This window comes from Myotis nattereri (assembly GCF_964212035.1).
Source record: "Myotis nattereri genome assembly, chromosome: 7".
Taxonomy (NCBI): domain Eukaryota; kingdom Metazoa; phylum Chordata; class Mammalia; order Chiroptera; family Vespertilionidae; genus Myotis; species Myotis nattereri.
Genome location: NC_138082.1, coordinates 50,301,722 through 50,328,955, shown reverse-complemented (window position 1 = coordinate 50,328,955; position 27,234 = coordinate 50,301,722). Strand labels below are relative to the sequence as shown.

The following is a 27,234-nucleotide window of genomic DNA, read 5'->3' as shown; positions in this document are numbered from 1 at the left end:
CTATCACTTTGATCTCAAACTTTACAGCCTCCAGAAACGTGAGGGAATATATTTTGGTTGCTTAAGTCATGCCATGTCCGACATATTCTATGGCATCCTGGAAGATTAACACATAGGTCACTATAATTTTAATTGGAGGATCTATATAGGATATTTCTTCTGGTTAAGTTCTCTTCCATGTATATGAGACAATGTGATGCAATGGAAGATATACAGACCCTTGTAAACAAAGACTGTAAGTTCAATTCTCAGCTATACCCCTCATTAGTTATATGACTTTAAGCTCCATCAGCTAATTTTCTTCTCTGAAAATTTAGAATAATAACACATTCCTTTTAAAGTTATCCTATGTATTAAATCAGATGATGCTTATTTATTTCTGGGATCATTCACTTATTCACCATCTAACAAATATCCATGAATAAAAATGAGAAAATTCACACAAAAACTACATTACTCTTTAATTTATCAATCATTTCCCTGGTCTTAAATCTTCGATTTATCAGTGAAATAAAACTTTATATGATGGCAAAAAAAATCTAGATAGAAAATATATAATTATAAATACACATACATAGTCATATCTACCCACAACTACAAAATCTTACCTCTTTGCTTTCTTCCAGATCTGATTCACTACTGAAGTCCTCTGTGTTTAAATTTTCAAAGTCAGACTCTCCTACAGCAATTGGTACAGTCACAGTAAGACTGGGATTGTTTATGAATGACATGTAATCACTTTCATCAATAATGTATTTTTCAACACTGCTGCCAGTTGCTATTCCACTTGTGGTTCCATTTACATCTTTAAGATAGCGAAGATCTTTCCCAATTTCTGTATGATTGGACATACAGCTGTCTTTCTTATTGTGTAGATCATCAAGTGGTTTAATTTCATCTAAAATCTTTTGCTTTCTAACGAAGGATTGTTGAATAAATTCATATATTTTTCTCTTCACATAAGCGATTCCTTTATGCATCCTCTCCACAGCAATTTGGAGATTGTTCATTTCATTATCATCATCAGTGGCTGCAAGGTTGTCTGCACTAAATGAGCTCAGGAGCAAGGCCAGAAAGAGGTTCAGGACCTTAAAAATAATATAAACATGATTGTAATTTCACCCCAATATAAAGAATAGCATATGGACATCACTTATTCCTCTAAGTGTAGAGGAAACTATAAGTTCTAACAACTAAACAAGAAAAGAACACCACAGTACAGTGATTAGAGATTGGGCGATCTGAATTTTTGATCCTGCTCAATAGCTATTTCCCTACACATACATCCTTTAGCAAAGAGATGATTTCTGTTGGTCTCAAGCTCTCTCACGTATAGAATGAGAAGTTGTATGAGATGCCCTAATGTTTAGCTAAGTTTAAAACTGTTTGATTATAAGAAAACAGATTGATGTATGTACTTATAAAAGAGCTCTGAACTTAGAAATCACTAATGCTTGCAATTATGAATTTAAATACATTCTATAGTTTCTTTATTGATAAAGAGTGATACTGCATAGGACATTAATTGAAATATGACCATTATGACCCAGAATGAGAATTAGGGGTTTAACATAGGCATTGACACTTGTTTTCTTAATCTATTATATTTTTCATACCTCACTAATTGAACTAATTGACTAATTAGGTGAACTGTTTATTAATTAGGAGAGCTATTTATTCCTAATATTTCCATAAGACTGACACACTAATGTATATATCCTTTGGAATATATTATCTATTTCTATACTATAAAAAGTAATTAATATTCCAAGTTTAAAGAGAGAGAAGAGTTGATCAGTTACTCGATTCAGGTAACCTCAGGACTTATTAGCTAACCTTTGTTTTGACTGAGAGCCACTAGAGAATTGGCTATCCCAGAGAGTGACTGTTACTGTGTCCATGAAGGGACAAGAAAATGGTAAAATCAGTATGAACACTTAACGGCTTCACTTTTTAGTCCTCAACTAGCAAGTAAGATTGGGTTTTATCCAAATTGTTGCCAGACTTTTCCTTCCCTTGTCTCTGAATGTTCTCAACATATCATATTAGGCCTGTCTTCAATATGATACTGTATAAGAATTCACATAATAAATGTGATGCCATGATTGACAAAGTGGTGTTGAGTATTACTGTAGAGTCCCTGCTATATTGATGTGTTGTCAAAACGAGACTATAAGCATATACAAGGTAAGAGACTTTCAAAATTATTAATCATAGTTTTTCTTTTGGATAAAATGGCATCATTCTACCGTGCTCTTAATCTATTTCTGAAACACATATCTCAAATAAGTGCATACCACCAGGTTTCCAATGACCATGACCATCATGAAGACAGTAAGGCACATGGCTTGACCAGCGACCTCCATGCAGTCCCACATGGTCTCTATCCACTCTCCACACAGCACGCGGAACACAATCAGGAAGGAGTGGAAGAAGTCATTCATGTGCCAGCGTGGGAGCTTACAGTCGCTGGCAATCTTGCAGACACAATCTTTGTAGCTTTTGCCAAAGAGCTGCATGCCGACCACAGCAAAAATGAAGACGATGATGGCCAACACCAAGGTGAGGTTACCCAGAGCCCCCACTGAGTTGCCGATGATCTTTATTAGCATGTTTAACGTTGGCCAAGATTTTGCCAACTTGAAAACTCGAAGCTGGAAAAAAAAAATGATCATGACTTTTAAAGAGGTTATATATATATTATGGTTTACCAAGAAATGGTGATTAGTATTGAGTCTGTTATAACATCTGCCCTGCCTTTGAACCCTCTCTGGCTCATGGGTAATTTTGGATCCCCTAACAAGAATCTGGTTCTTACATATTTTAACCATGTAGATCATTTTCCCTAAGAGTAGATGTTTAATGCCGATGTGGGATCCAAATGTGCTTAATTTGTTTAGTGAAGGTGGTTATAAGCTATACTAGGCCTGACCCTAATATTAACATTGGAATTGCAATGATTTCTGAAGATAGTTATTTGTTAACAGCATGCAAAGTAACATCATATTGAGTTCTACTATAAGTGTAGAAAAGTATTTATTATTTATTAATGCTCCTTTGAGGCACTGGCATAGCTAGATGTGCCTGCATTTTAAAGTTTGGAATATTTCTCATGATTGTAATTCTTTTTCTGATGTATAAGAACATATATGTGAATCAATGGGCATGTTAAGTAACTCTACAGCTTTCTTTCCTGTGATTGTGAAGAAGCTTGTTTTCCAGAGGTAGAATTAGGAAAAGTTTCTGCCCGCACATCTTGTATCTCATCATCATCCATTGTTACAAAGGGTTGTTTATATTTTAAGTTATAACTAAAATGGGATACATTTTCATTATAAATATTTTTAGATCCAGAAATATTGACTGTAGATCTCTAGAAACAATAATTAGAATGGTAACTGAGAAATACATTAAACTTTACATGACTATGCTTTTTGCAATAAACATTTTTTGAAATAAGTGGGGAAATTTTATCCATTTAGGAACAGTTTCTGACAATGCAAATGTCACACAAAAACTGAAAATGTTAGTGGTTGTGTGTTCAAATCTACAATAATGTTATGCAAAAACCCTGGTTATTGGAAAGATTTTGTTGTTGCTGTTTTTGTTTGTTTGTTTTTACCAATCGAAATGAACGGAGAACTGATAATCCTTCCACATTGGCGAGGCCAAGTTCTACCAGGCTAAGTGTCACAATAAAACCATCAAAGATATTCCAGCCTTCTTGGAAATAATAGTAAGGATCCATGGCAATAATTTTCAGAAACATTTCTGCTGTAAAGATCCCAGTGAAAACCTAAGATCAAAACAAAATTACTGTAATTCCATCAAATAATGATAAAGTAGAATGACACAATATTTGCTCCTAGAACAAAATGCTTATGCTACTTTCCCCATAATGATTCTATTGCTAGCTTACACAATTATAATTGATAAAAGGCTCTCATAGACATCATTTCATTTTATTCTCACGGAAGTTTTAAAAAATATATTTTTATTGATTTTAGAGATGAAGGGAGAGGGAGAGAAAGAGATAGAAACATCAATGATGATGAGAATCATTGATCAGCTGCCTCCTGATGGCCCTACACTGGGGACCAAGCTCGCAACCTGGACATGTGCCCTGACTGGGAATCGAACCATGACCTCCTGATGCTCAACCACTGAGCCATGCTGGCCGAGCCTCACAGAAGTTTGCTAAGTGGCTAAGGCAGGTATTATAATTACCTTACTGTTGAGGAAAGAGAACGTTAGATGGGTTCAATGACTTGCCTGGTATCATACAATTGGAAAATGGGAAAACTAGGATTTGAGTGCAAATCTATTTTTAACTAATGTTCTGTGCATTAAATCAAACTGCCTTTTCAAACAGCACAGGTACTGACAAGATTTTGCCCAGAAACAATTTTATTTATCAAGAGGTTTATTCTCATTTCCCTCAAATCAGATAGTTATTAAACATATATATGTATTATAATAATATAATAGTAATATTATATCATTATAATGATATAATATTACTATTATCAATTTGTTAAGCACACAAAAAATAAATTTACTTCCATAGTATAAACCCTAGTGCTTTGAAAATGTAAATACTACAATGCAGTACATTTTACATGCTCTGCCTTTACCATCAAAAATCCTAAATCTCAAAACAAATATGGCAAATGCAAGCATTACTGTAGAGCTCTCTTTCAGCAAATAAAAGCTAATATTCCTAAATTGAGTCAACTGACAAACACTTCAATAATTTATTTTTTTAAGCACAGAAGAGAAAGAATCAAGTGGCAACCTGCAACCAAAATGGCCTTGTTAATCATATAATACACAAAATGTACTGGGCAATTTCAATATTTTATAGTTTTATTATAGAATAGATGGATAAAACAATATATGTCCTACCTAGATTCTGGAAGTGGAAAAGCTGGAGACATTTTGACTGGTTAAGTTCTTGCTTATAATGATGATGACTAAGCAAGATAGAAAGATCTACTATTTTATTTTAATCTTCTACCGGTAGGGAAACTGTGATAATATTATTTCAAAAAGTGTGTCCTTAAACTGCTTCTGCATCTTAAAAACATTGTAACTATTAATATTGACTTTTCAAAAAGTCCTATGCCTATTACTTTCTTAGTTTTTTTGCTCTGATATCAAGGACTATTATTGTTGGCAAAATGTACAGTGAAGTCAGCTAGATATATTTCCTATCTTTTGGGAGCCAGGAGTAGGAAGTTTGGTGGAAAGACTGCTAAAAGCTATTAAATGTAAACAGTTTCTCAAACAAAAATAATCAAAGACTGAACACATTTACCTTCTAATATGCTTACCAAGTTTCCTACTGTAAGCACATGATTGAAATGAGCTGTCATGGGGTAGTGCTCCATGGCCATGAAAAGAGTATTTAAGACAATACAGATGGTGATGGTCAGGTCAACAAATGGGTCCATCACAACCAGGTTGACAATATGTTTCACTTTTAACCAATATGGTGAACAGTCCCAGATTAAGAATATGTTGGCAAATTTGTACCAACACGGCGGGCATTTCTGCCTGGATTCTTCAAGTTCTAGATTGAAAAAAAAAAAAAATAAGAACCACCACCAAAAGATTTATTTTATACACACATTTATTTCAGATCCACTAGACTTCTTTTCAAAACAAAAATCTAAAGTATTTATTCTTTAGACTCCTGAACATATTTCATTAGACATACACATAAAACAGAAGTAGCAAAGAACAGTTTTTTTTCCTTGTATGTATTGATAATGTGGCTCAGCCTTTAACTTAAATGAATCATCTTGTATTTTATTTTTATTTTTTAAAAAATACATGTTATTGATTTTTTACAGAGAGTAAGGGAGAGGGATAGAGAGTTAGAAACATCAATGAGAGAGAAACATCGATCAGCTGCCTCCTGCCCACCCGCTGCTAGGGATGTGCCTGCAACCAAGGTACATGCCCTTGACCGGAATCGAACCTGGGACCCTTCAGTCCGCAGGCCGACGCTCTATCCACTGAGCCAAACCGGTTAGGGCTGAACCATCTTTTAAATGAAGTCTCAATAGAAACATGGATTGGGGAAGTGCCATTCTGTGTTAATATCTGGCTAACCTATTATCCTCTGGCTGTAAGAGATAGGGTAGGGATCAACATGAGCCAAAAATCATTTTTTTAAATTTGTTTTTATTTTACAAAAATGACCTACTTCTCTCTTGCAATCTTGAGAGTATTTAGGTTGATGTTGGAAGTCTTAAACTAAGTAGAACAGAAGAGAGAATCATTATGACTAATGGGATTAGAAACCCCTAATAGAAATGCTTATTCACATGATCTCACTTATATGTGGAATCTAATGAACCAAATACTGATAATCAAAAATAGACCCAGAGTCATAGAAGCATGAACAGACTGTTGAACCACAGAGAGAAGGCAGGGGAGGGCAGGTGGGAAGAGACCAACCAAGAACTTGTATGCATATATGCATAACCCTTGGACACAGATAATGGGGCAGTGGGGCCCTCGGCGGGGAGGACGGGAGTGGGCTGGAAGAGGTTAATGGGGGAAAAAGGTGGACCTATGTAATATTTTCAACAGTAAAGATTCAAAATAAACTATACTAAACTTATATTAACTCTTTTTAAAAAAGAAACGCTTATTCTGCATTTTCAAGGATTTTCCACACACAGGAAAACATTTGTTAGAGGTCCAATATCACTGAGTTTAAAGAATTTTTTTAAAGTTCCTAGGACTTCTAAGTAGGTATAACAAACAATAACTCTTGAAGAAGACCTACTATACTCTCCACCGAATATACTGTGTCCAATGCACAGAGAGATTTGTTTAAAAGAGACGACACGTTTAATAAATTGAATTGAATGGAACTTGTTACAAACCTTCTACTGTATTTGTTAAAATGCTGGCTATACTCATCGCTCTTTGCCTTTGGGAAGGATCTTCTAGAAAATCCAGGGACACATGGAAAGAACTTGACCGTCTTTTTCTCACTTCAGTTTCAGTCGTTGTTCCCTGTAAAGAAAATGCTAATGTATTAAATAATTAACTTGAACCATATGATGAGTAAACAACTAACATGATGCAGTGAATTGCATGAAACACATGCATCATGCACTTTCATATTTAATTGGTGATGGCAGGTATTGCTGACTTATTGTATAATTAACCTGGAGTGTCCAAACTGTCAACTGTTTAGCCATACAGCAAAAACTGAGTTTTTTTAACCTTCTGATTTCATAATTTTATGAGACATGATGTCATTTAGATAGAGTTGATAAATCTCTTGAGAGACAGATTTAACAGTTACCTTTATTTTAGAACTAATAGCGAAAAACTAACAACTTGAAAAATTCATATAAATGATCAGGGCATTTTCTTTTGAGAAAGGAAGCTGCTTATTTTTAAAGAAATAGAAATGATCATAACACATGTAATTGCCATCTCAGTTTCTGGGCACAAGACATAGATGGTCACTGACAACACAAAATGTATGTTTAAGAACACACAGACACGCATGCTGCATGGACAACAGTTTCATCCAGGGTACCAAAGCAATAAGTCATCTGATACTGACTTAGTCATGCCTCATCATGCTGATATATTTCCAAGTGAGTTAACAGTCTAATGAGGCAGCATGTGTTTAGAAATTCCTCATCAGCGGGTTATGCATCACAAACATATAACATACCTTTGAACACAGACAATTGTTTTACCTGTCTGTATTAATCATTTATTTGTTTCTTTTCACTAAGATTAGTTTTGAGAAAGCCTATATCAGCATTTTTTTTTTTTTTTAGTAAGACAAATATGAGTACTAGAAAATTTTAAGAGAACAATGAAGCTATGTATTTAGGCACAGTGTTCTTAAAAATCTTCTAAACTAAAGCAGGGCTATATTGAAGACTCTGTTGGAAAGATTTATTATACACCCTTTACACTTAAACATAGACATCATTCATTCACTTTTTACCAGGCTCTAGAAGATGCCCTACTATCTAAGTTCAGCATGGGTATATAGCAAATCCTCCAACTGGAGACAGTAACTTATGATTGTGTCTAATTTATCCTTAGCGTGTTTAATAGGTAAATGCATTCAGGTGTTATGCAAGAGAGTGTTGAGGCTTTAAGTTTTAGTTGGTTAGTCTATAAAGGTATTACAAGATGCAGGTGCATTCACAGCTTGACCAACCAGGAATCATTCTCAAGGGGTTCCATTCTGTAGAAACACTGGCTGGTGCAGCAGTAATGGGCCAGCCATGCCTGAACTGTTTAAAACTTCCTTACATTGTCATCAGTAGCTGGCTTATCTATTATCACCTCTGGCAGAAGCTGTCCAACAGGCGATGTAGGAACCGAGGGTCCACCAACCAAGGAAACCACACCATTGCAATCCACAGTGCTGTGCATCTTCCCACTCGCGGGAAACACTGCCAGCACCCGGGACGACCGGCTGGTCTGACTTAGGTTACTGTTGCGTCGTTCTCCATGTCGTCGGGGCACAAACAAGGAGTCCCTCCGGCTCTCATTATCCTCAAAGGTGCTGTGCTCATCGTCAGCAAAGTCATTCTCTGAGCCCACATCCTTTGCTCGCCCTCTAAAGCTGAAAAGGCTCGTTCTGCTATTGCGCCTTGGAGAAAATATGGAGCCACGGATGCTCAACAAAGACTAAAGTTGGACACCAAAAAAAAAAAAAAAAGCAAAATCATTAATTTAGCCATTTGAAATGTGTTTTTAATTTGCAAGATTAAGTTGAAGGAGATTTTAGCATTCATGACAGAGCATGATTCATTTCTTTTGATTAACAACATTTTTATTTTATGTGCATTTTCAAATTCGTTTTATAAGAGAAGGTTTCGAGTCCTGGAGATTAATGAATGGGGAGACAGATTGCAATTTAAAGATATTGAAAAACAGAACCCTGAGCTACCATTTTTCAAATTCAGAAGGAAACATCATTGCAATATTATTAGGACATTGTAAACAATCGGTAAGTATCAGTAGCAGGGCCACAAGAAGGCTACATTTGTTTTCATTGCTCTTTTCTTCCAAGGAATTTCATCACTTTTCACAAATTGCTTTAGTACATCTTTCTAAAATCACTTTAAATTAATCACAATGTCTGCTTCATCTATAAGGCTCAGTATCTTGGGACTCGAAGTTAAAATTTCTGAAATCAGACTGATGAACTTTTTGATAAAGTATACCATGACTCATATTTTCAGAAGCGCACATGATGTTTTATAAAGAAACTAGAGGCCCGGTGCACAAAAATTTGTGCACTCGGGGGGCGGGGAGGGTGGGGTCCCTCAGCCCGGCCTGTGCACTCTCGCAGTCTGGGACCCCTCAGGAGATAACGACCTGCTGGTTTAGGCCTGCTCCCGGGTGGCAGAGGGCAGGCCTAATCCCTAGGTGCAGCCCCCGGTCGGGCTCAGAGCAGGGCCGATTGGGAAATTGGGGCGCCGCCCCCTGTCATGCACAGAGCAGGGCGGATTGGGAGGCTGCGATGCCACCCTCAGTCATGCTAGGGTAGGGCCAATTGGGGGGTTGGGGCACCACCCCCTGTCACACTCAAGGCAGGGTCGATGGGGAGGTTGCGGCGCCAACCCCTGTCACGCACAGAGCAGGGCCAATCAGGGGGTTGGGGCGCTGCACCCTGTCATGCTGATTCCGGTGCTGGAAGACCTCTCGGCTCCGCTGATCCCAGTGCTGGGAGGCATATTACTCTTTTACTATATAGAATAGAGGCCTGGTGCATGGGTGGGGCCTGGCTGGTTTGCCCTGAAGGGTGTCCCGGATCAGGGTGGGGGTCCCCACTGGGGTTCCTGGCCAGCCTGGATGAGGGGATGATGGCTGTTTGCAGCTGGTCACACACCCTTCAGGGTGGGGGTCCCCACTGGGGTGCCTGACCAGTCTGGGTGAGGGGCTGAGGGCTGTTTTCAGGCTGGGACTGAAGCTCCCAACTGCTCCTTTTTTTCTTTTTCTTTTTTTTTTATTCTGGGCCAGCTTTAGCTCTGAGGCTCCAGCCCTTAGACCTCCACTCCTAAAAGCAGGTATCTGGTTTGTTTAGGTTCTACAATTGAAACCCTGTATCATCTCCAGGTCTGAGATCCTGGCTGGCTGAAAGCTGGTTTCTGGGGTTTTGTTTAACTTCTATTTTTGTAACTATGTTTCAAACTGCCAGCTCAGAGGCCTGCAGTGGCAGGTGGGGAACTTTGGAGTCCTCCGTCACTGAAGCAAGCAAGCCTCATGTTAGTTTCAAGCTGCCTGGCTGCCGGCCGCCATCTTGGCTGACAGTTAATTTGCATATCTCGCTGATTAGCCAATGGGAAGGGTAGCGGTCGTACGCCAACTACCATGGCTCTCTTTTATTAGTGTAGATTAGGAGGGAGGGGCAGTATAAAATGACCGAAAAGACACTGATTAGCTAGTCCAAAATCCATTTTTTTTAAAATTAAAAAAGCTGAGAAGCCCTGGCTGGTGTTGCTAAGTGGTTAGAGTATTGGCCATCGCATTAATGGATTATGGGTTTGATTCCTGGTCAAGGGCATGTACCTGTGTTGTAGGTTTGATCTCCAGACCCAGTCTGGGTACATGCATCAGGCAACCAATTGATGTGTCTCTTTTACATATATGTTTCTCTTTCTCTCTTTCTCTGCCCCCCCCCCCCCCACTTCCACTCTCTCTAAAACTCAATGGGAAAAATATGAGGTAGCATTAACAACAACAAAAAGCTGAGGAAAGGGGGGATAAATGGCAATGGAAGGAGACTTGACTTGGGCTGGCGAACACACGATACAGTTTACTGATGATGTATTACAGAATTGTACACTGAAACCTATATAACTTCATTACCCAATGTCACCCCAGTAAATTTAATTTTAAAAAGTTGATGATCAGAAATATTAAATGCCATTAGTTACAAGTAGCAGCAGACAGTATCAGGATGAGAATCCAGGGCTCTTATTTTCAACTTAGTGTTGTCTCAACTACACCAGGCTGTAAGACTTACATATATATGGAGTACAATTTTCTCATAACTATGTGAAGAAAGGATGGGTTTAAATATAATAAACATAGCAGTCAATTCAGTTGATGAAGATTCATAAGTCTGATTTAATTCTCTCCCTCTTTCAGCTTTCTCATTTTCACCCGGGCATCATTTAACTCAGTAGTGCCATACCTGGTGTGGGGAGGAGTACCTCTTTTCATAGGTCAAACGATTCCCTTCGATGGAGAAGCGAAACCCTTTCCTCCTGATGCTGTCTTCAGATTCAGATTTTTGGAATTCATCCTCATCTTTCTCTTCCCCACCGGACTGCTCTTTCTGTTTTCTTTTCTTTCTCCGGTTTCTTCTCTCCTTAGCACTCTTGGAACTCAACTTGGAGGCTTCAGATGAGCTGTCTGAGAGCCGGCCTGCTGCACTGGGTTCTCTGGAATGCTCTGAGGCGGTTACAGTGGCTGCCTGCTACATTGAGGAGAAATGGTTTTAGCATGGCACTAGAGAAGACTTTATCTTTTTTAAAAAATGGCCCAACTATTTGCATGACATTTAAAAAATACAGTTAGCTGACTCAAGCTGATCTTATATAGAAGCAGCTCTGCAATTATTAGAGGGAATTATTTTTTCTTTCCACCTAATGAACACTTGCAAAGTTAATTTGGTGTTCTCTGTGCTAACATTTATTGTGTTTGTATTATGCTTCACAGACCACATATTCAAAAGGATCAATCAGGCATCCACAAGAACAGATATTCATTGTACTTTGGGGGATTTCATGTACTCTAAAAATTGGTATTTACTTAGCACTGTCTTCTTTTCTCTGAGAAGGAAACTGGCACTTGTGAGAAAAGCTGATGAGTTAGTTGAGGTCATATCCAAAGGCAGGAGAAATGAGATAAGAGCTGAGGTCCTCTCTCCAGTTATTGAAACTGGGTTGTCCAATATCCTCAAAATATTATCAATAAAATCCATGGGAGGTAGTAAAACCTCTTCCTCAGCCCTGCATAATGCTCTCTCAGAAAACTAGAGAGGGGAGGGTCCATAGTTTCTGCCAAGCAAGACAAGACATTCAATTCCCCAATATAGTCCCTAGCTTCTTCAGCTCAGCACTGATTCTTGCCATGTGAGCATGGGACCGAAGGTGAACACTTTTAATTTCCAATATTTTTTTAAATAACCAATACAGTTTTTTCTAAGAAAAGATGATTTCTTAGGATTTTTCCTAATGCCAGTATACTCATTCAGTAAGTGTCTCTCACTTGAGAGGACCCCAAAAATCATATTTCCCTTTTATTCTAAAGATATTCAGCTGATTAAAATAGCACGAGAGTGTTCTATTGTGGTTAATATTTTAAACAATGTAGAATGTCTAAAGGATCTATATAGATGCTCGAAATGTAGAAATCTTTACCAATCTCCTCTACTACCAGCTTCTCTTAAATACAATCAAATTATCTGTCTCTCACTTTCTTTCCAGTATTTTTGTAACAACCATAACAATAAAAAATATCATACCATGAGACAGGACATATTTCATTTGATGAATTTACCTGAGCTGCCTCTTGCTGCTTTTTAAGCTGTTCGAGCATCTGCTGAAATTCAGCCTCTTTCTGCTCTGCCTCTTCCATGGTGGCCTGATTCTGTTCCTCATAGGCCATGGCCACCACAGCCAGGATCAAATTTATCAGGTAGAAGGAGCCCAAGAAGATGACCAGCACAAAAAAGATCATGTATGTTTTTCCAGCAGCACGTAATGTCTGGAAACAACAACATCAGCATTAGTTTTCAATATAATTTCATTAACTGGTGGCCCCGACTTTCAACTTACTTGTGTATTTTGAAGGATTCTGACATAAACAACCATAATGATGGTCACACCCCCTCCCACTTCTTTGTTTTGTTTTGTTTTGTTTTGTTTTAACCTTATCCTCTTCTTCCCTAACTCATGCATTCACATTTTGAACTCTAGGAGGGAATTCTTGGAATTATTAAGAATAAAACAGAATGGAGTAAAATACCATGGAGACCTTCATCAAGGAGCTGAGTCTTAAATGAAAGTCCAGAAAGAAACCAAAATCATCGTTCTACATCTGCTTATTAATTTTCATCTCCTGCCACCTGTGGGATGTAGATAATACCTGAGGGTGTAGTTGGAGCCCAGGAAAGGGTGTGCCTTCTATTTGGGAAGATGTGTCTCGGAAGGATGGTTAGTAAGTTTTGAGCTCAAGGGAAATTAGAGAGAACCACTATCCCCAGCATCACTATGCTTAATAAATGTTATCATCAATAGGATAAAGGAACCCAAATCTCCCGATTTCACGTTGTGCCCTTTCTATTATATTATGCTGTGGTTTGAATTTCATAATTAACTTGGTTTTCTTATATACTTCTACTTAAAAATGCAATATGTGTTGCTTCAGGTTCTCACCAATTGGTAAAGGTTTTCCCAGAAGTCCTGAGTCATCAGTCGAAACAGGGACAAAAAAGCCCAACTGAAAGTATCAAAGCTTGTATAGCCATAGTTGGGATTTCTACCAGCTTTCATACATATGTATCCTTCTGGACATTGGCTGTAATGTGGAAAAAGCAAGTTTTACAAGTTATTCTGTGTTTTTTTTTTTTTATTCTTGCAGCATGTTATAATTGTCTATTTCAAGGAATAGAAGTATGATAAATAAGTAACTAATACTTTTCTCAATTTTTCACAACGTAATTTTACTAGCCACTTGATGTCATCATTAACATATTTCATAGAATTTCTAATGATATTTTACAAAATTGTTTTCTGTCAATAATTAGCATTTTATCTCTTTTTCATTGTCCCTACTATGGAAACCTCCAGAGTTGACCCTTGGCTCATATATGCTCATCTAAGAAAAAAAGCATTGGAGCCTGGCTGGTGTGGCTCACTGGTTGAGCATCGACCTATGAACCAGGAGGTCACAGTTCGATTCTATGAACCAGGAGGTCATGGTTCAATTCCCGGTCAGGCACATGCCCGGGTTGCCTGGCTTGATCCCCAGTGTGGGGCATGCAGGAGGCAGCTGATCAATGATTCTCTCTCATCATTGATGTTTCTATCTCTCTCTCCCTCTTCCTTCCTTTCTGAAATCAATAAAAACTTATTTTTAAAAACAGCATTAGAGCTAAAGTTATAAAACATAAGCACTTGCCTAACATTTAGATAAGTTGTCACCTTATAAGTAACCATAATTATAGTAAATTAGTATAAATAAAGTTAGTTGGCTGTTATCTGTCAGTTTCCACAAAAAAGAGACAAAATAAGTGTGTATATATACATGCACATATACAGGAACACACACAAATTATTGGCTTACCCTGCATCAGAGCTATTTCCACATAGTAATGCATCTAAAAAACCTTCCAGAAAATAATGATATCCTATTTAGAAAAAAGAAAGTCATGTGATGAACATTTGCATTACATTGAAAAATGAGAACAAGAAGATGAGGCCCTACTTTTAGAGTTCATTGAGTAATTTAAAATACACTATATAATTCAAAGACACAGGTATTTGCCCCTTCTCTCTACAAATGTTAGATATTACATTAAGGGGATTACTTACTAGGACAAAGCATTTGTTCTTGGTAAATGTAAAATTAGTGGTAACTATAGGTATTAACGTAATATTTTAGGAGGTATCAGTGTTTTTCCACCACCCTCATAAAAAGTAAAAATTGCATTCTGTAAAAATAGATAAAAATAAAATGGATTCCTTTGCCTTCTCCAAATAGTCACATATTTCAAAATAGAGGTATTGTATCTTTTCTGGTTTTCTCTATTTTTAAACACAATTTGTAAAAGTTTAATAATTAATTATAATTTACATTATACCAACACCCAGAATATATCATAGGTAACTTTTATTTTATTTTTTATAGGTGTCTTTATGTAAAGGATACATAAGTCATGTCAAGTTATGTAAAACAAATGAAATAAAAATAATCTTAAATACTAAAGCTTAAATAATAATTATAGGTGAATACTTCATTATCTCAAAGTTTTCTGTCTCTGGCAAATTCCTTAGATTCTTTCACTATTCAGTTGAAGAGTCACTTCTGTGAATTATTCTTTGATATTTTCTAATTCCTTCCCATTAAAGATTGGCAAATTGAGAGCTCCCACCGTGCTGCCAATAACACGTATATATTTCAATTATTATTATACTCATTATCCTATAGTGTAATTAGTTGTTTACAAATATTGTTTCTCCTTGAAAGAAAACCTAATGGTTAATTATTTCCACATTATAGTATTTTTGAATGTAGTAGTCTTTCAATAAAGTTTACTGAATGAATTAGTAAAGGGATAACAAGAAGAGAAACACAAAATTAAATAATCATTTTGTAAGAAGAATTTTTCAGAAGAAAAATTTTCGATTTTCGCAGAAGAAATATTTTCTAGATCCTAAACTTTCAGAGAAATTTAACCTATGCATAGTTCTGTAAGGGATACAAAACACATAATGCAAAATTTAATTTTCATTTCTAACATCTTTATTTCTTTGAACATAGAACAATTATGATAGAATCTTTAACTTTTATTTAAAATTAAACAAAGCAAAAGAAATATGTAGTTTCTGGATGAATTTTTGATATCAGGTACTTACATGAAGTTTTATTCCCAATTAAATTCACTGATCTATATGCTTAATCTAAAGAAATTTACCTTTAATTTTAATAAATTTAATTTTCTAATATTTTAAAAGATAAACTACTTTGTTTATATTTGTATTTGCTTTAAAATAAATGTTTCAACAAAAGAATATAATTAGGAAACAAATTTTAGAGCTGGAAATGGCCTTAGATATCCTTGACTTTGAATATATGAAAAATGGCACCCAATAAATTTCATTAGAGAAAATATACCCTAAATGATATCTTCATAGTCAGCTCCTTGTTATTACATTAAAAAATTTTTCAGAGAGTTGATGACATCAGTGGACTTATTGGCATATGTAGTTAATAAGGGACATTTCATGGACTACTCTGACATGTATTTTTCTTAAGGTATTTTCTAGATCTACAACTATAAAAAGACAATGATTCATTTTTAAAGATTATATTATCATTACTTTAAGAATTATCAAGCCACCCCTAACCCATTTGGCTCAGCGGATAGAGCGTCAGCCTGCAGACTCAAGGGTCCCTCCCAGGTTCAATTCCGGTCAAGGGCATGTACCTTGGTTGCGGGCACATCCTCAGTGGGGAGTGTGCAGGAGGCAGCTGATCGATGTTTCTCTCTCATCGATGTTTCTAACTCTCTATCCCTCTCAGTTCCTCTCTGTAAAAAATCAATAAAATATATTAAAAAAAGAATTATCAGACCACCAGTAACCTTTTATAAAAACAGTCATTAATGTTTCTTCCCTTCTTTGATTTTTCCCTAAATATCACCTTAAAATACTAAAAATTTTCCCTAAGCATCACCTTAAAGTAATAAAGATATAACTAAATTTAATATAAGTACATCTAAAGTTTGTTTCATATATTTAATATTTTTCTCTAAAAGAACATTCCTGTTACCCATGAATCATGTTCTAACTCTCTCTGCCTTTGAAATATTGCTACTGGCAGATACTAAAATTAAATAAAAGAGAAAATTTGACTTACTTTCTTGTCACTTTTAAAAGTGAAAGAATATTAGGCCAATTATTTTTCCATCCTTTAAAGTAGACTATTTAAACATTTGACTATTTTGTCTGAACTCTTGAAATAAAAATAAACTGAATTCCCATAAATCCACTGATTTAACATTTTTATTACTCTTTTTTAAAGTTTAATTGACTCCAATTCCCTTCTACTTGATGTGATACTACTTTTAATTCTTATTCTACAAATATAGTATAAGAGTAATGTTTGCCTTTAGGTCTCACTTGATTTCCATAAAATGACAATAAAAATAATCTACTAAGACATAAGCACCCTGAAGCCATGTGTAATCACCATTAATTTCCCAGCATCCTGTACAGTTTCTAGTACATAAAAGGCATTCTGTAATTAACGTTTTATGGGTTACATTTGGATAGTACTTTACAGTTCAAAAGGGCTTTAGAAATTCTTATGTTATTCAATTGTCTCAATCAGCACAAGGAGAATGTACAGCAACCAAAGATCCTAGGAAAATTTCTAACTGAATTCTTCAGCCTCCCTTATGATGATACAACAGAAAATGCCATTTGGGAGTCAAAATTAGAATAGTTATAAATAAAGTAATTAAATGTATGTGCAAAACATTGATATGGTGATTAAGAGATTACAAACCATGATGCAACCATTTAACAAAATATATCTATGCCTAAATGGAAGGCAGATCAACAATGAAAAATAAATCTACATAATAGTAATTCTTACTTGAATCTTGAACATATGATTTCCAGTCAAACTCAATGACAGTTTCATTTACAAGTGTGCCATTGTAATTCACAGTTATATTCTTCTCTATACTATGCTCCTCCAGGGAAGAATTGGTGGGAGGCCATTGTACACATTTATTCCGCAGGTTGCCCATGAAGAGCTGCAGCCCGATCAGCGCAAACACGCTCAGACAGAACACCGTCAGGATCATGACGTCTGAGAGCTTCTTCACAGACTGGATCAGGGCCCCCACGATGGTCTTCAGGCCTGAAAGAACGAAAGAAGGCCATTACCATGAAGACTTACAAGGTCTGAAAAAATAAAAGCCTTACAATTTTCTTGAAAACATAGATTCCATGCACAGGTCTGAAAATGATGCCAATGCTAGTGGAAAAGCAACACTTGATGGTAGGCTGGTGCTTATGGAGGTGACCTCCAGAAATAAACAATGAAATGAAGATCCATGTCCCAATATATTGGAGAGAAAATAAGGGAAGATTCATGGTCTTCATAAAGCCTATATTGGGAAAGGCTCTTGTATTTCTCTTTTTGCTAATGAAACTTGCCCCATAATTTTATACCAAATTACCCGAATAAGTATTTTTGAATTCCTACTTATAAGTAACAAATATTTTGATGTAAAACTGGGGGTGGTTTGGAGTATAAATACACCTTAAGATAATACATTTTCCATGCAGACTCATGCTAGTCTGTATTATCTTATTCCCTTGACTTTTAAAAAATATATATATTTTTATTGATTTCAGAGAGAAAGGGAGAGGGATAGAGAGATAGAAACATCAATGATGAGAGAGAATCATTGATCGGCTGCCTTCTGCATGCCCCTCCCTGGAGAGTGAACTCACAACCCAGGCATGTGCCCTGACAGAGAATGGAACCGTGACCTCCTGGTTCATAAACTGATGCTCAACTACTGAGCAACACTGGCCAGGCTTCCCTGGTCTTTTTAAACAATATTAAGATTACATTGTATTGGCATGGATATCAATGACTACAATAAATAAGCAATTACAGATCAGTACATTCAATAGGGACCAAATCTGCCGGGAGCCGGTCCATCCTTGCTGTTTCAAAGGACCTGGCATATATGGCATACTGTTCTTAAAATGTTTGCTCACCTTCTTGGCACTATGTGTTTTAACCAAGGTCACCTCCCTGAGAAAGGTTGTTTCCCCAAGTAGGGATTTTCCCCCGAAGTTAGGGAGGGAATAAAATCCCTTAACTAAGTGCCAGGCGGGTAATTAATCACTTTAACTACGAACCATCATGCTTAAGCTACATAATCTTTACTCCCTGGAATGGAGATAAGAAACGCCCTAACCTTTGGAATAGAGATTGATAGGATTGGAATCAACTGGTATAAATACAGATGTAACAAGACAGAACTTAGGAGACAGAAAGAAGATAGAACCTACACGGAATCTAGAGACAGAAGAACTTCGCTGGAGAGAACATGGCAAAAGATCCTGGACTGAATATGACTACAGAAATTGGCAAGAGAACCTGACTAGAACCTGGTGACTGAACCTGGCTGGAGAACCTGGACAGAACCTGGCTGGAGAACCTAGTGAGGGAACATGGCTACAGAACCCGGCTGGAGAACCTAGCAAGAGAACATGGACACAGAACCTGGCTGGAGATCCTAAGCAGAACCTCTCTGGAGATCCAGACCAGAACTTGGCTGGAGATCCGGGCTAGAGATCCTGGCTAGGCTGCTGATCAACTGAACACTGTCTCCGTGTCCTTCCTTCTTCGCCAACTCCGTCTACGCCTTTGGGAACCCCTGGACCTGCTGGGGTCGGACCCCGGCACAAATCCTTACAATTGATATAGAGAAAAATTGACATCTCTAAGTGTAAATCATACAGACTCTATATTACAGTGTCTCAGGCAAGACATTGTTAAACTCCAAGGCTGATAAAAAATGTGAGACCAGCCCAACCGGTGTGGCTCAGTGGTTGAGTATTGGCCCGTGAGCCCAGAGGTCACTGATTCCATTCCTGGTCAGGGCACATGCCTGGGTTTGGGCTCGCCCCCCCACAAGGGGTTGTGCAGGAAGTAGCAAATAGATGTTTCTATCTCTCTATCCCTCTCCCTTCATCTCTAAAACAAAAAATCAATAAAAAAATGTGAGACCATAAAAACCTTTGTCCCAATAATAAGAATACTTTTCTTTAAAACACCCTATCATGATTACTATGATTTTGATTTTCATGGTTCTGATTTTCTGTAATGCTGCATATCAAGTAAAGAAGCTATTGCTGAAAAACACATGATGTCTTTTAACCCAGCTCTCACCTGGAATGACTGAAATAGTTTTCAGTGCTCGGAGAACTCTGAATGTTCTCAACGCTGAGACATTGCCCAGGTCCACAAACTCTGTCACGTATCTGCAGTAGGGAGTTCACACACAAACACAATGACAGGATACAAAAAAGAGCTGTAGGTACAACGAGCCTTATACTTTGCACTAACGACTTCTTACCTGGGATTACAGAAATAGTTTTCAAAGCTCTCAAGACTCTGAAAATTGGAAGAGCTGAAAAATTGCCTAGGCTTACAAATTCTGTTACATACCTGTAGAATTAAATCAGAGTTATTCAAAATTTAAGCAGGATTTTATATATTTGCTTGGGTCTCTTATGAAGACATTCTTGGTGATTTTGAATGATAATTGTGTCAATAGCAATTTAAATACTAGAGGCTATTGCTATGGGTTTCTTTATTCACATAAGTTAAGGCCACCAACTAGATATAAACTTCATAAAGTACACAATCCTGTTGCCATTTTGAAAAGCAAATGCAATCAACATCATGTGTAACTTAGGATAATTAAGTTAAAAGAAAGCTTAATTATAGTTTCAAGGTTGCAGTTAGAAAAAAAATGCATACAATTATGCAAGTGAAAGTGATGCATGAAAAGGCAGATTGCCTGACTAGCTGTACATGACAAAGTTTTTCTAGTGTAACCTTTAAGTGAAAGGTAAATTAAGAATATTTCATGGGGCCCAATGATGCTCCTGCCATTGCTGCTATTTTGTTCTAAAAAACAGTAGTCTCAGCATGCCTTCTTTTAAATCATGGCCAGAGGGAATGGCAAAGAACTGGCTCTTCCTGATTAGATGTGGAATGAAGACAAGAGAGGCAGTGCTTGGAGCCCCGAGAATATCAGCTCTGCTTCTCTTCCCATTAACCATCTACGTATACCTGTAAAGGCTAAAAAGTTCGCTCCGGAAAGAATGATGTGAGCAAGTGGTGCGGGTCCACTTTCCTCCACATTCTAGTTCCACCTGCTCCTGTATGACCTTCTATTACTTTTCTGAGTTTCCTCTCTCTTGGGGAAATTTACCACGTAAAAAAAAAGGTGGTGGTGGGGGGTGTGGGGTGTGGGTAGACAGGGATGCAGATATTGTGCACATACTGAGTGAATCTGGAAGAAAGGTAAGGATAAAAGATTTATGTTGAGGGTGGTGAGAGAGATGACAAAAATCATAAAGGGAAATAAGAAAGAAAAGAAATCAGTTTAGAAGTAGGAAGTGGCAGAGAGAGTATGTCCATTTATAAGACTAAAATCATTTGCTGATGAAATAAAAATTTAATATATTAAATAACTTATCCCCCCCCCCCCCCAATTAGTTTGATTTGGAATGTTTTGATGCTAATAGATGTTTATTTTCTACTAGAGGCCTGGTGCACAAAATTTATGCGGGGGGGGGGAGGGGCGGGGGGGAAGGGGTCCCTCAGTCCGGCCTTCACCTTCTCCAATACAGGATCCCTCTCACAATCTGGAACCACTGGCTCCTAACCACTCACCTGCCTGCCTGCCTGATGCCCCTAACAGCTCCCCTGCCAGCCTGATGGCCCTAACTGCTTTTCCCTCCTGGCCTGATCACCCTAACTTCCTAACTGCTCCCCTCTGCCAGCCTGATCCCCCTAACTGCCCTCCCTTCCTGGCCTGATCCCCCTAACTGCCTATCTGCTCTCCCTTCCTCTCCGTGCCCTTTGGACCCCTGGCCCAGGCATGCTGAGAGCTCTCCGCTGCGGCCCCACCCCCATCCTGATTGGTTGTTACATGATGGCGTCCAGGACAATTTTCATATTCCTCTATTATTAGTATAGATTATTTTACCAAACTAATAGAAGATGGAAAAGTCAATGGGTAAGGTCAATGAAAATTGGTGCAGACAGCAGAGTTGTTTGTGCCTGTATTTTTTAAAAGTCATTTTACCAATGTAAAATGAATAAACTTTTGCTTTCTTACTAGTGTGTGCATGTGTGTGTGTTGAAAAAGCAGCATGTGTGAAATTTGCTAGATGTTTGTTAAATGTGAAAATTATAATTTCAACCAATGCAAAGACTTTATATGCCAAAGTGAAATGTCACTTTGACCTCTGTTATACTAAATTAAAATCCGAAGTTTAAATGTATAAATCACACCAAAATAGTCTACAGTTACAGCAAACTTATTCTTTCAAGGCATAAACACTCATAGAAAGCCAAACCACACTCTTTTGAAGTTTCAAAAAAGGCACTTACGCAAATGTAATGACTGTAAAGTCGAGCCAGTTCCATGGGTCCCGAAGGAAAGTGAAATCCTCTAAACAGAAGCCCCTGGCAATAATTTTTATAAGTGATTCAAAAGTATATATTCCAGTGAAGGTGTACCTGGAGATAAGTATCCAGAAAGAATTGATAAAGTAACATATTTTTCATAGTAAGTCAACTTCTTATCACCCTGTCAGTGGAATAGATGAATTATTTTAAAAGGAATCTAAGCAGGTTGATATTATTTTCATGGAAATAAAACATAGCCCTTAATTTAAATTCAATTCCCTAACACATGAAGAGTGCCCTGAGAGCAGAGTGAGAAATACATGCTGTATAAAGTCCAGCTAGGTGCTGTCTGAAATGTCTTAGTATTGACATTGATGAATAAAGCTCCTTGAGAATTATCTAGTACATTCATGTGATGGAGTGGCCAATCCATAATATTGTAGAAGCATAAAATGATTTTCTTTCCAAAAGTAAAAAACTCAATTTCCATCATGTTTTATAAATGAAAAACATTGACAAATTAGCAAGTCTTTATTGCTCTCTTTCCATAAGATAAGACAGGTTAACTTACTTGTAAAAAGAATTTTGTTAAGAACAAAGTAGATAATTCTAGAATCAAAGTTTAGAATGAAATATGAGGCTAACTCAGAAACTTGGATGTTTTCAAGGTTTAAATATTTTACTCAGAAGTTAAAGAATAAAATCACAAAAACTAGGATGACTAAAGACCTGTGGACCTCACATGTCAATGTCAATACTTTAGGCATTCTTTGCATATAGTTTTTCCTTCATAATCTTGTCCCTTTTCTGATTGGCTCCAACCTGGAACTGTCTAGAACTGAAGAAGATCTTGGGAATAACTCTGGGCTGTTGTTTTAAGGGTCAACAGCCATGGAGCAATAGTGGTCACAACATGAGCAGAATGAGCACCTATCACAGATCTGGACCCTCGGCTCAAATGTATTCCAGAACAGAGCCCACAACTGTAGTTAGTAATGCTTCTGTTTTCTGAAAATGCTATTCTTTCCCCTCAGTTAGTTAAGCCTGTAGTCTAATGAATTTCAAGTTTTAAAATCCCAAATGTTGGGATATTTTTTCTGCCATGTTTTTGGTGAAACTGATACAGGCCTGACCTGAATGGGATGTGCCTGATGGAAGGGAAAACTTGTGAGACTCAACGATGTCTTCTGATGGCATGTGTAACCCGCCCTGTAAATTTGTAACACACTGAATTCATCTGAAATGTACCTGGGACCAAGTCCTACTATACTGGCTCTTTTTTGCAATTGTTTTCACCACACTTGCTTTGACCACTGTAGATACTAAAGAAAAAGTGATAAGTGTCCAAGAATGATGGGCTCCTGGTATCCACCAAGTACACGTGAAGGAGAGATATTAGACCCAACCCCAGCAGGCCTACGGGTCAATGAGTATTGTCTTCCTGCTTTGTAATTGTGCTTAGAAATGCCTTTAGTTATTACGCTCTTTGGTTTTATTTAGAAGGTACATTAAGACATAGTTTCAAAATCCTAACTATATATGTATATCGATAATCACATAGTAGGTGGTTTAAAATATAAGTTGAACTTACTCTACATTCTTTGTCCATTCAGGAGGGTTACTCATGGTCATAAACACACAGTTGGTCAAAATAGTGCACATAATTAGCATGCTGAATAATGTGGGTTATTGTTAAGGAACACACACACACACAAAAAAATCTAAATCTATGTATTATATAAAATTAACATTGAAAAGCTTAAACTGAATTTTAGCCAGGACTCATGAAAAATACACCATGGACAAGTTATCTAATCTCTTTAAACTTCAGTTTTGTCATTGGTAAAATGTAGCAATAATATCACCCTCACAGAGTAGCGATATAGATTAAATGAGATAATGTACAAGAAAGCTTTATATAAGGACAAAGTGTTGCTTTTGCTAATATTACTAAATCAACATATTTACCCCCTAGAAAACTTTAGAGGGAAAGCTATGTGCAATCTGGAGTTATACAGTTTTTGAGCAGAGAGATTGACTTAAACTATTTCAGGTGATTAAAATAGTAAGTTGTTGAAGAGGGCATATATCTGCAATATTGTAATTTCTGAAACAAATGTTACTTAATATAGTTAAACACATTTAAAAATTTATATACAGCCCTAACTGGTTTGGCTCGGTGGATAGAGTGTTGGCCTGTGGACTGAAAGGTCCCAGGTTCGATTCTGGTCAAGGGCATGTACCTTGGTTGTGTGCACATCCCCAGTGGGGGGTGTGCAGGAGGCAGCTGATCGATGTTTCTCTCTCATTGATGTTTCTAACTCTCTATCCCTCTCTGTAAAAAATCAATAAAAAATATATTTAAAAAATTTATGTACAAAGTACAGCATGATGCCAGGTGTTGGGTTGCTCTGTTTTGACTGAATTAACTATAGCAGCCATGGATATGATTAAAAGTGAATATTCTTGAAGGCCAGGACTTAACATGATGTGAATATAATTAAAATTTAACCTAACAGTGGTCTTGTCTCAGTTTGAGGTGCAGATTAAATGAGTTAATGTGTGTGATATGATAAGTATTAGCTAAAACAAATGACTAAAAGGGACCTAGAAAAACAAATATTGTAATCACTCTATTTTAGACATCAGGCAAATAAGGCCTAAAACAGAGAAATTAGATAACTCAGCCGAGAACTAGAACACAAATTTTCTGCCTTCATATTCAATATGCTTTCTACTACAGTTTATTGCCAAAACAAAAATTTTCCATAAGTAAGAAAAAGAAAGTTTTCATCAAATGACCACACGATGGCACTAAAAACAAAAACTAGGATATGGAAACCATACCTGTAAAAATGCTGAAATATGATTTTAATATTTCAAATCTTTTAATTTTAATAATAACATATTTATATCACTGAGGATTTTCTTGTTATCAGTTAAAAAACAGAATGGTCTTTTAAGTTTTATAATTTTTTAAAGAACCAGGTTGTATGAGTTTATGATCATTATACAAGTATTTCTATTTTTCTTATTGCCAAAGCCATTGAATGAGACATAATCAGAAATTAAGTTTTTGCCAATGAATATGAACAGATGAAGTTATTTGCAAAGTCCTTCTTTTTCTTTAACACCATGGGAACCACATTGCCACATTCCTAAAGACCATTTGGAAATATAATCTAAGCTTTTTTCATTAACTTCTGTAGTCTTTACTAAGCAATCAGTTTTGCTTGATAATAATAATTTAATGACTTAAATTGGAAATTCAGCCAATATTACTCTAATTCCTTCACAGAATTCATTAGGAAAGTTCAATAATTAGCTAAGTATTGGTCAAGCCCTCTGACCATCTTTCATAGAAAATATGCTTAAAGGTTTATTTTAAGGTAAACTAAACTGCTCTTTATTATAGATATGTCTAAACTTGGCTTTGGAATTAGATTTCTTTGTTATATCATTCTCTGCTGCATATCCCTGGTCATTACAAACTGTGTACAACTATAGTAAAGAGTAGTATAGCTATCTTACACTAGATTTGTAGGACTTAACACATACAAGTATTATTAGAAAGATATATGTAGATATATAATGTTAAGAATGTAAGTTTCAGTGACATCTATGTGACTAATACACTCTAAGAATAAAGCTTATAAAAAAAGAATAAGGCTTATATGACAAAAGTAGATACAAAATTAGAGTGACAAAAGCCATAAAATATATGTGTCCCAACTTAATTTTATATTTAGCTACAAAGCACTTATAGATTATGTACATATAGTTAATATTGATTACTTGAAAAGGATATGAATGTACCAAAATCTTAATAGCTATTTTCCTAAGAGGATTGAAGGGAGTTAAAATGTACAGGGCAGAGGTGGCACTGAACCGGAAGATGGCCTTCCCTTTATTCAATACTATAAAAGTCTGTAAGATAGGAACACAACAGAGAAGTATAAAAGCATAAACCGTTTAAACTCTATTATCTGCTTTCTATTATCTGTCACAATGACTCTTCCAATGTTACAACTTCTGATGTGCACCATGAAGACAATCTGCCCCTGGATTTCTTCTTAACAGGGAGGGCATCCAAAGGCATCACTTACCTTTCACCCAATGCGTCCATGCAATGTCATCACACAAGACATTTATTTATTTTCTTAATATTTTAAACATCTGAGTTAAATGAATGCCTTAAACGGGTGGATATTTCATTTTATTCTGAAAATCCTAAGGCACTACATTCCTTTCTAGCGATTTCAGCTTTTCCAATTCAAATATCTTGAAAAGTAACTCTGTAGAATGCAAAATCATTCAACAAAACTAATATTTAAAAAAATAACTTTTTTTTTTAACATTTATGCTTATAAAATGAATATAACTCTATTGGTAATAGGAAATAAAAACAGCCACCATCAAACCCACTCTTGGGTTAGATGGATATAACCCAATAATTGATTTTTGGGGGCCAAGTTCCCTGGAGAGTATCTGTTGACCAGGAGTGCTAAATTCTGTACTGGGATTTCTGAATTAGCTGACACATTGAATTCTAATCCCAATTGACTGCCTATCTCCTGTAGTGCTTTCTTAGCACAGAAGAGTAGCTCAAAGCCTTTGTAGAACCTGGAATCCATAAATGTGAAAGAAACTGCATCCCAAAAATTAAGTATAGAAAGCAATTAGCAGTGTGCAGGGGAAAAAGAAAAAAAGCAGCAACCCACAATGGCATAGAAAAGATTCTGACTCAGTGTTTCTTAAGGTGTTTACTTACAATCAGACCGAGGTGGGGGTGGGGGAAGCCATTTTCTCTGTGAAGAATATTTCATAGGAAGAGAACTTCATACCTTTTTAATTAAAATTCACCAATTCTTTAAAAGTTGTGGGGTTTTGCCTTCGATCACATTAAGACATAGCCAGCATTTACTATGTTTACTTTCTACTAAGAATCTTTGATAAGTGTTTACATGCTTCATTTATTCTTCAGGTCATTCATTGAGAGATTTCTCATTTCTTTTTCCCTCTAAATTCAAGTAAAGCAATCATTCCAAAACGTTCACTGAGTTTCTGTTTGAAAGTAGCACTTCCTGTCTGGTATGTGTGGAATGCCCTGAATCGGGGCTGTGAAAGTGTAGTCTCTCCACTGTGCTGGTGTCCAAGCCATTGCTGGACTGGGACAACATCGTGACAGTGAGTGTTTAGAAACTTGTAAGTCAATTTGACACACTAATTTCATCAGTTAAATACAATAATAAAAAGTGGGTG

General features: G+C 36.6%; 1 protein-coding gene across 1 annotated transcript in view; it reads right to left on the bottom strand.

The window, feature by feature from the left end:
• The window catches only part of LOC308522009 (sodium channel protein type 1 subunit alpha), a 130,384-nt gene that overhangs the window by 35,276 nt on the left and 67,874 nt on the right, over positions 1–27,234 (bottom strand). The window contains exons 4-18 of the mRNA XM_081095207.1: positions 25,748–25,899; positions 23,564–23,644; positions 21,955–22,083; positions 19,717–19,808; positions 17,395–17,664; positions 14,359–14,422; positions 13,449–13,590; positions 12,571–12,777; positions 11,201–11,485; positions 8,305–8,685; positions 6,900–7,032; positions 5,334–5,572; positions 3,623–3,796; positions 2,298–2,654; positions 609–1,088 (exon numbers count right to left, since the gene is read on the bottom strand). Of these exons, the coding sequence (XP_080951333.1) occupies positions 609–1,088; positions 2,298–2,654; positions 3,623–3,796; positions 5,334–5,572; positions 6,900–7,032; positions 8,305–8,685; positions 11,201–11,485; positions 12,571–12,777; positions 13,449–13,590; positions 14,359–14,422; positions 17,395–17,664; positions 19,717–19,808; positions 21,955–22,083; positions 23,564–23,644; positions 25,748–25,899 (3,186 nt within the window). The remainder of the gene's footprint in view (positions 1–608; positions 1,089–2,297; positions 2,655–3,622; positions 3,797–5,333; positions 5,573–6,899; positions 7,033–8,304; positions 8,686–11,200; positions 11,486–12,570; positions 12,778–13,448; positions 13,591–14,358; positions 14,423–17,394; positions 17,665–19,716; positions 19,809–21,954; positions 22,084–23,563; positions 23,645–25,747; positions 25,900–27,234) is intronic.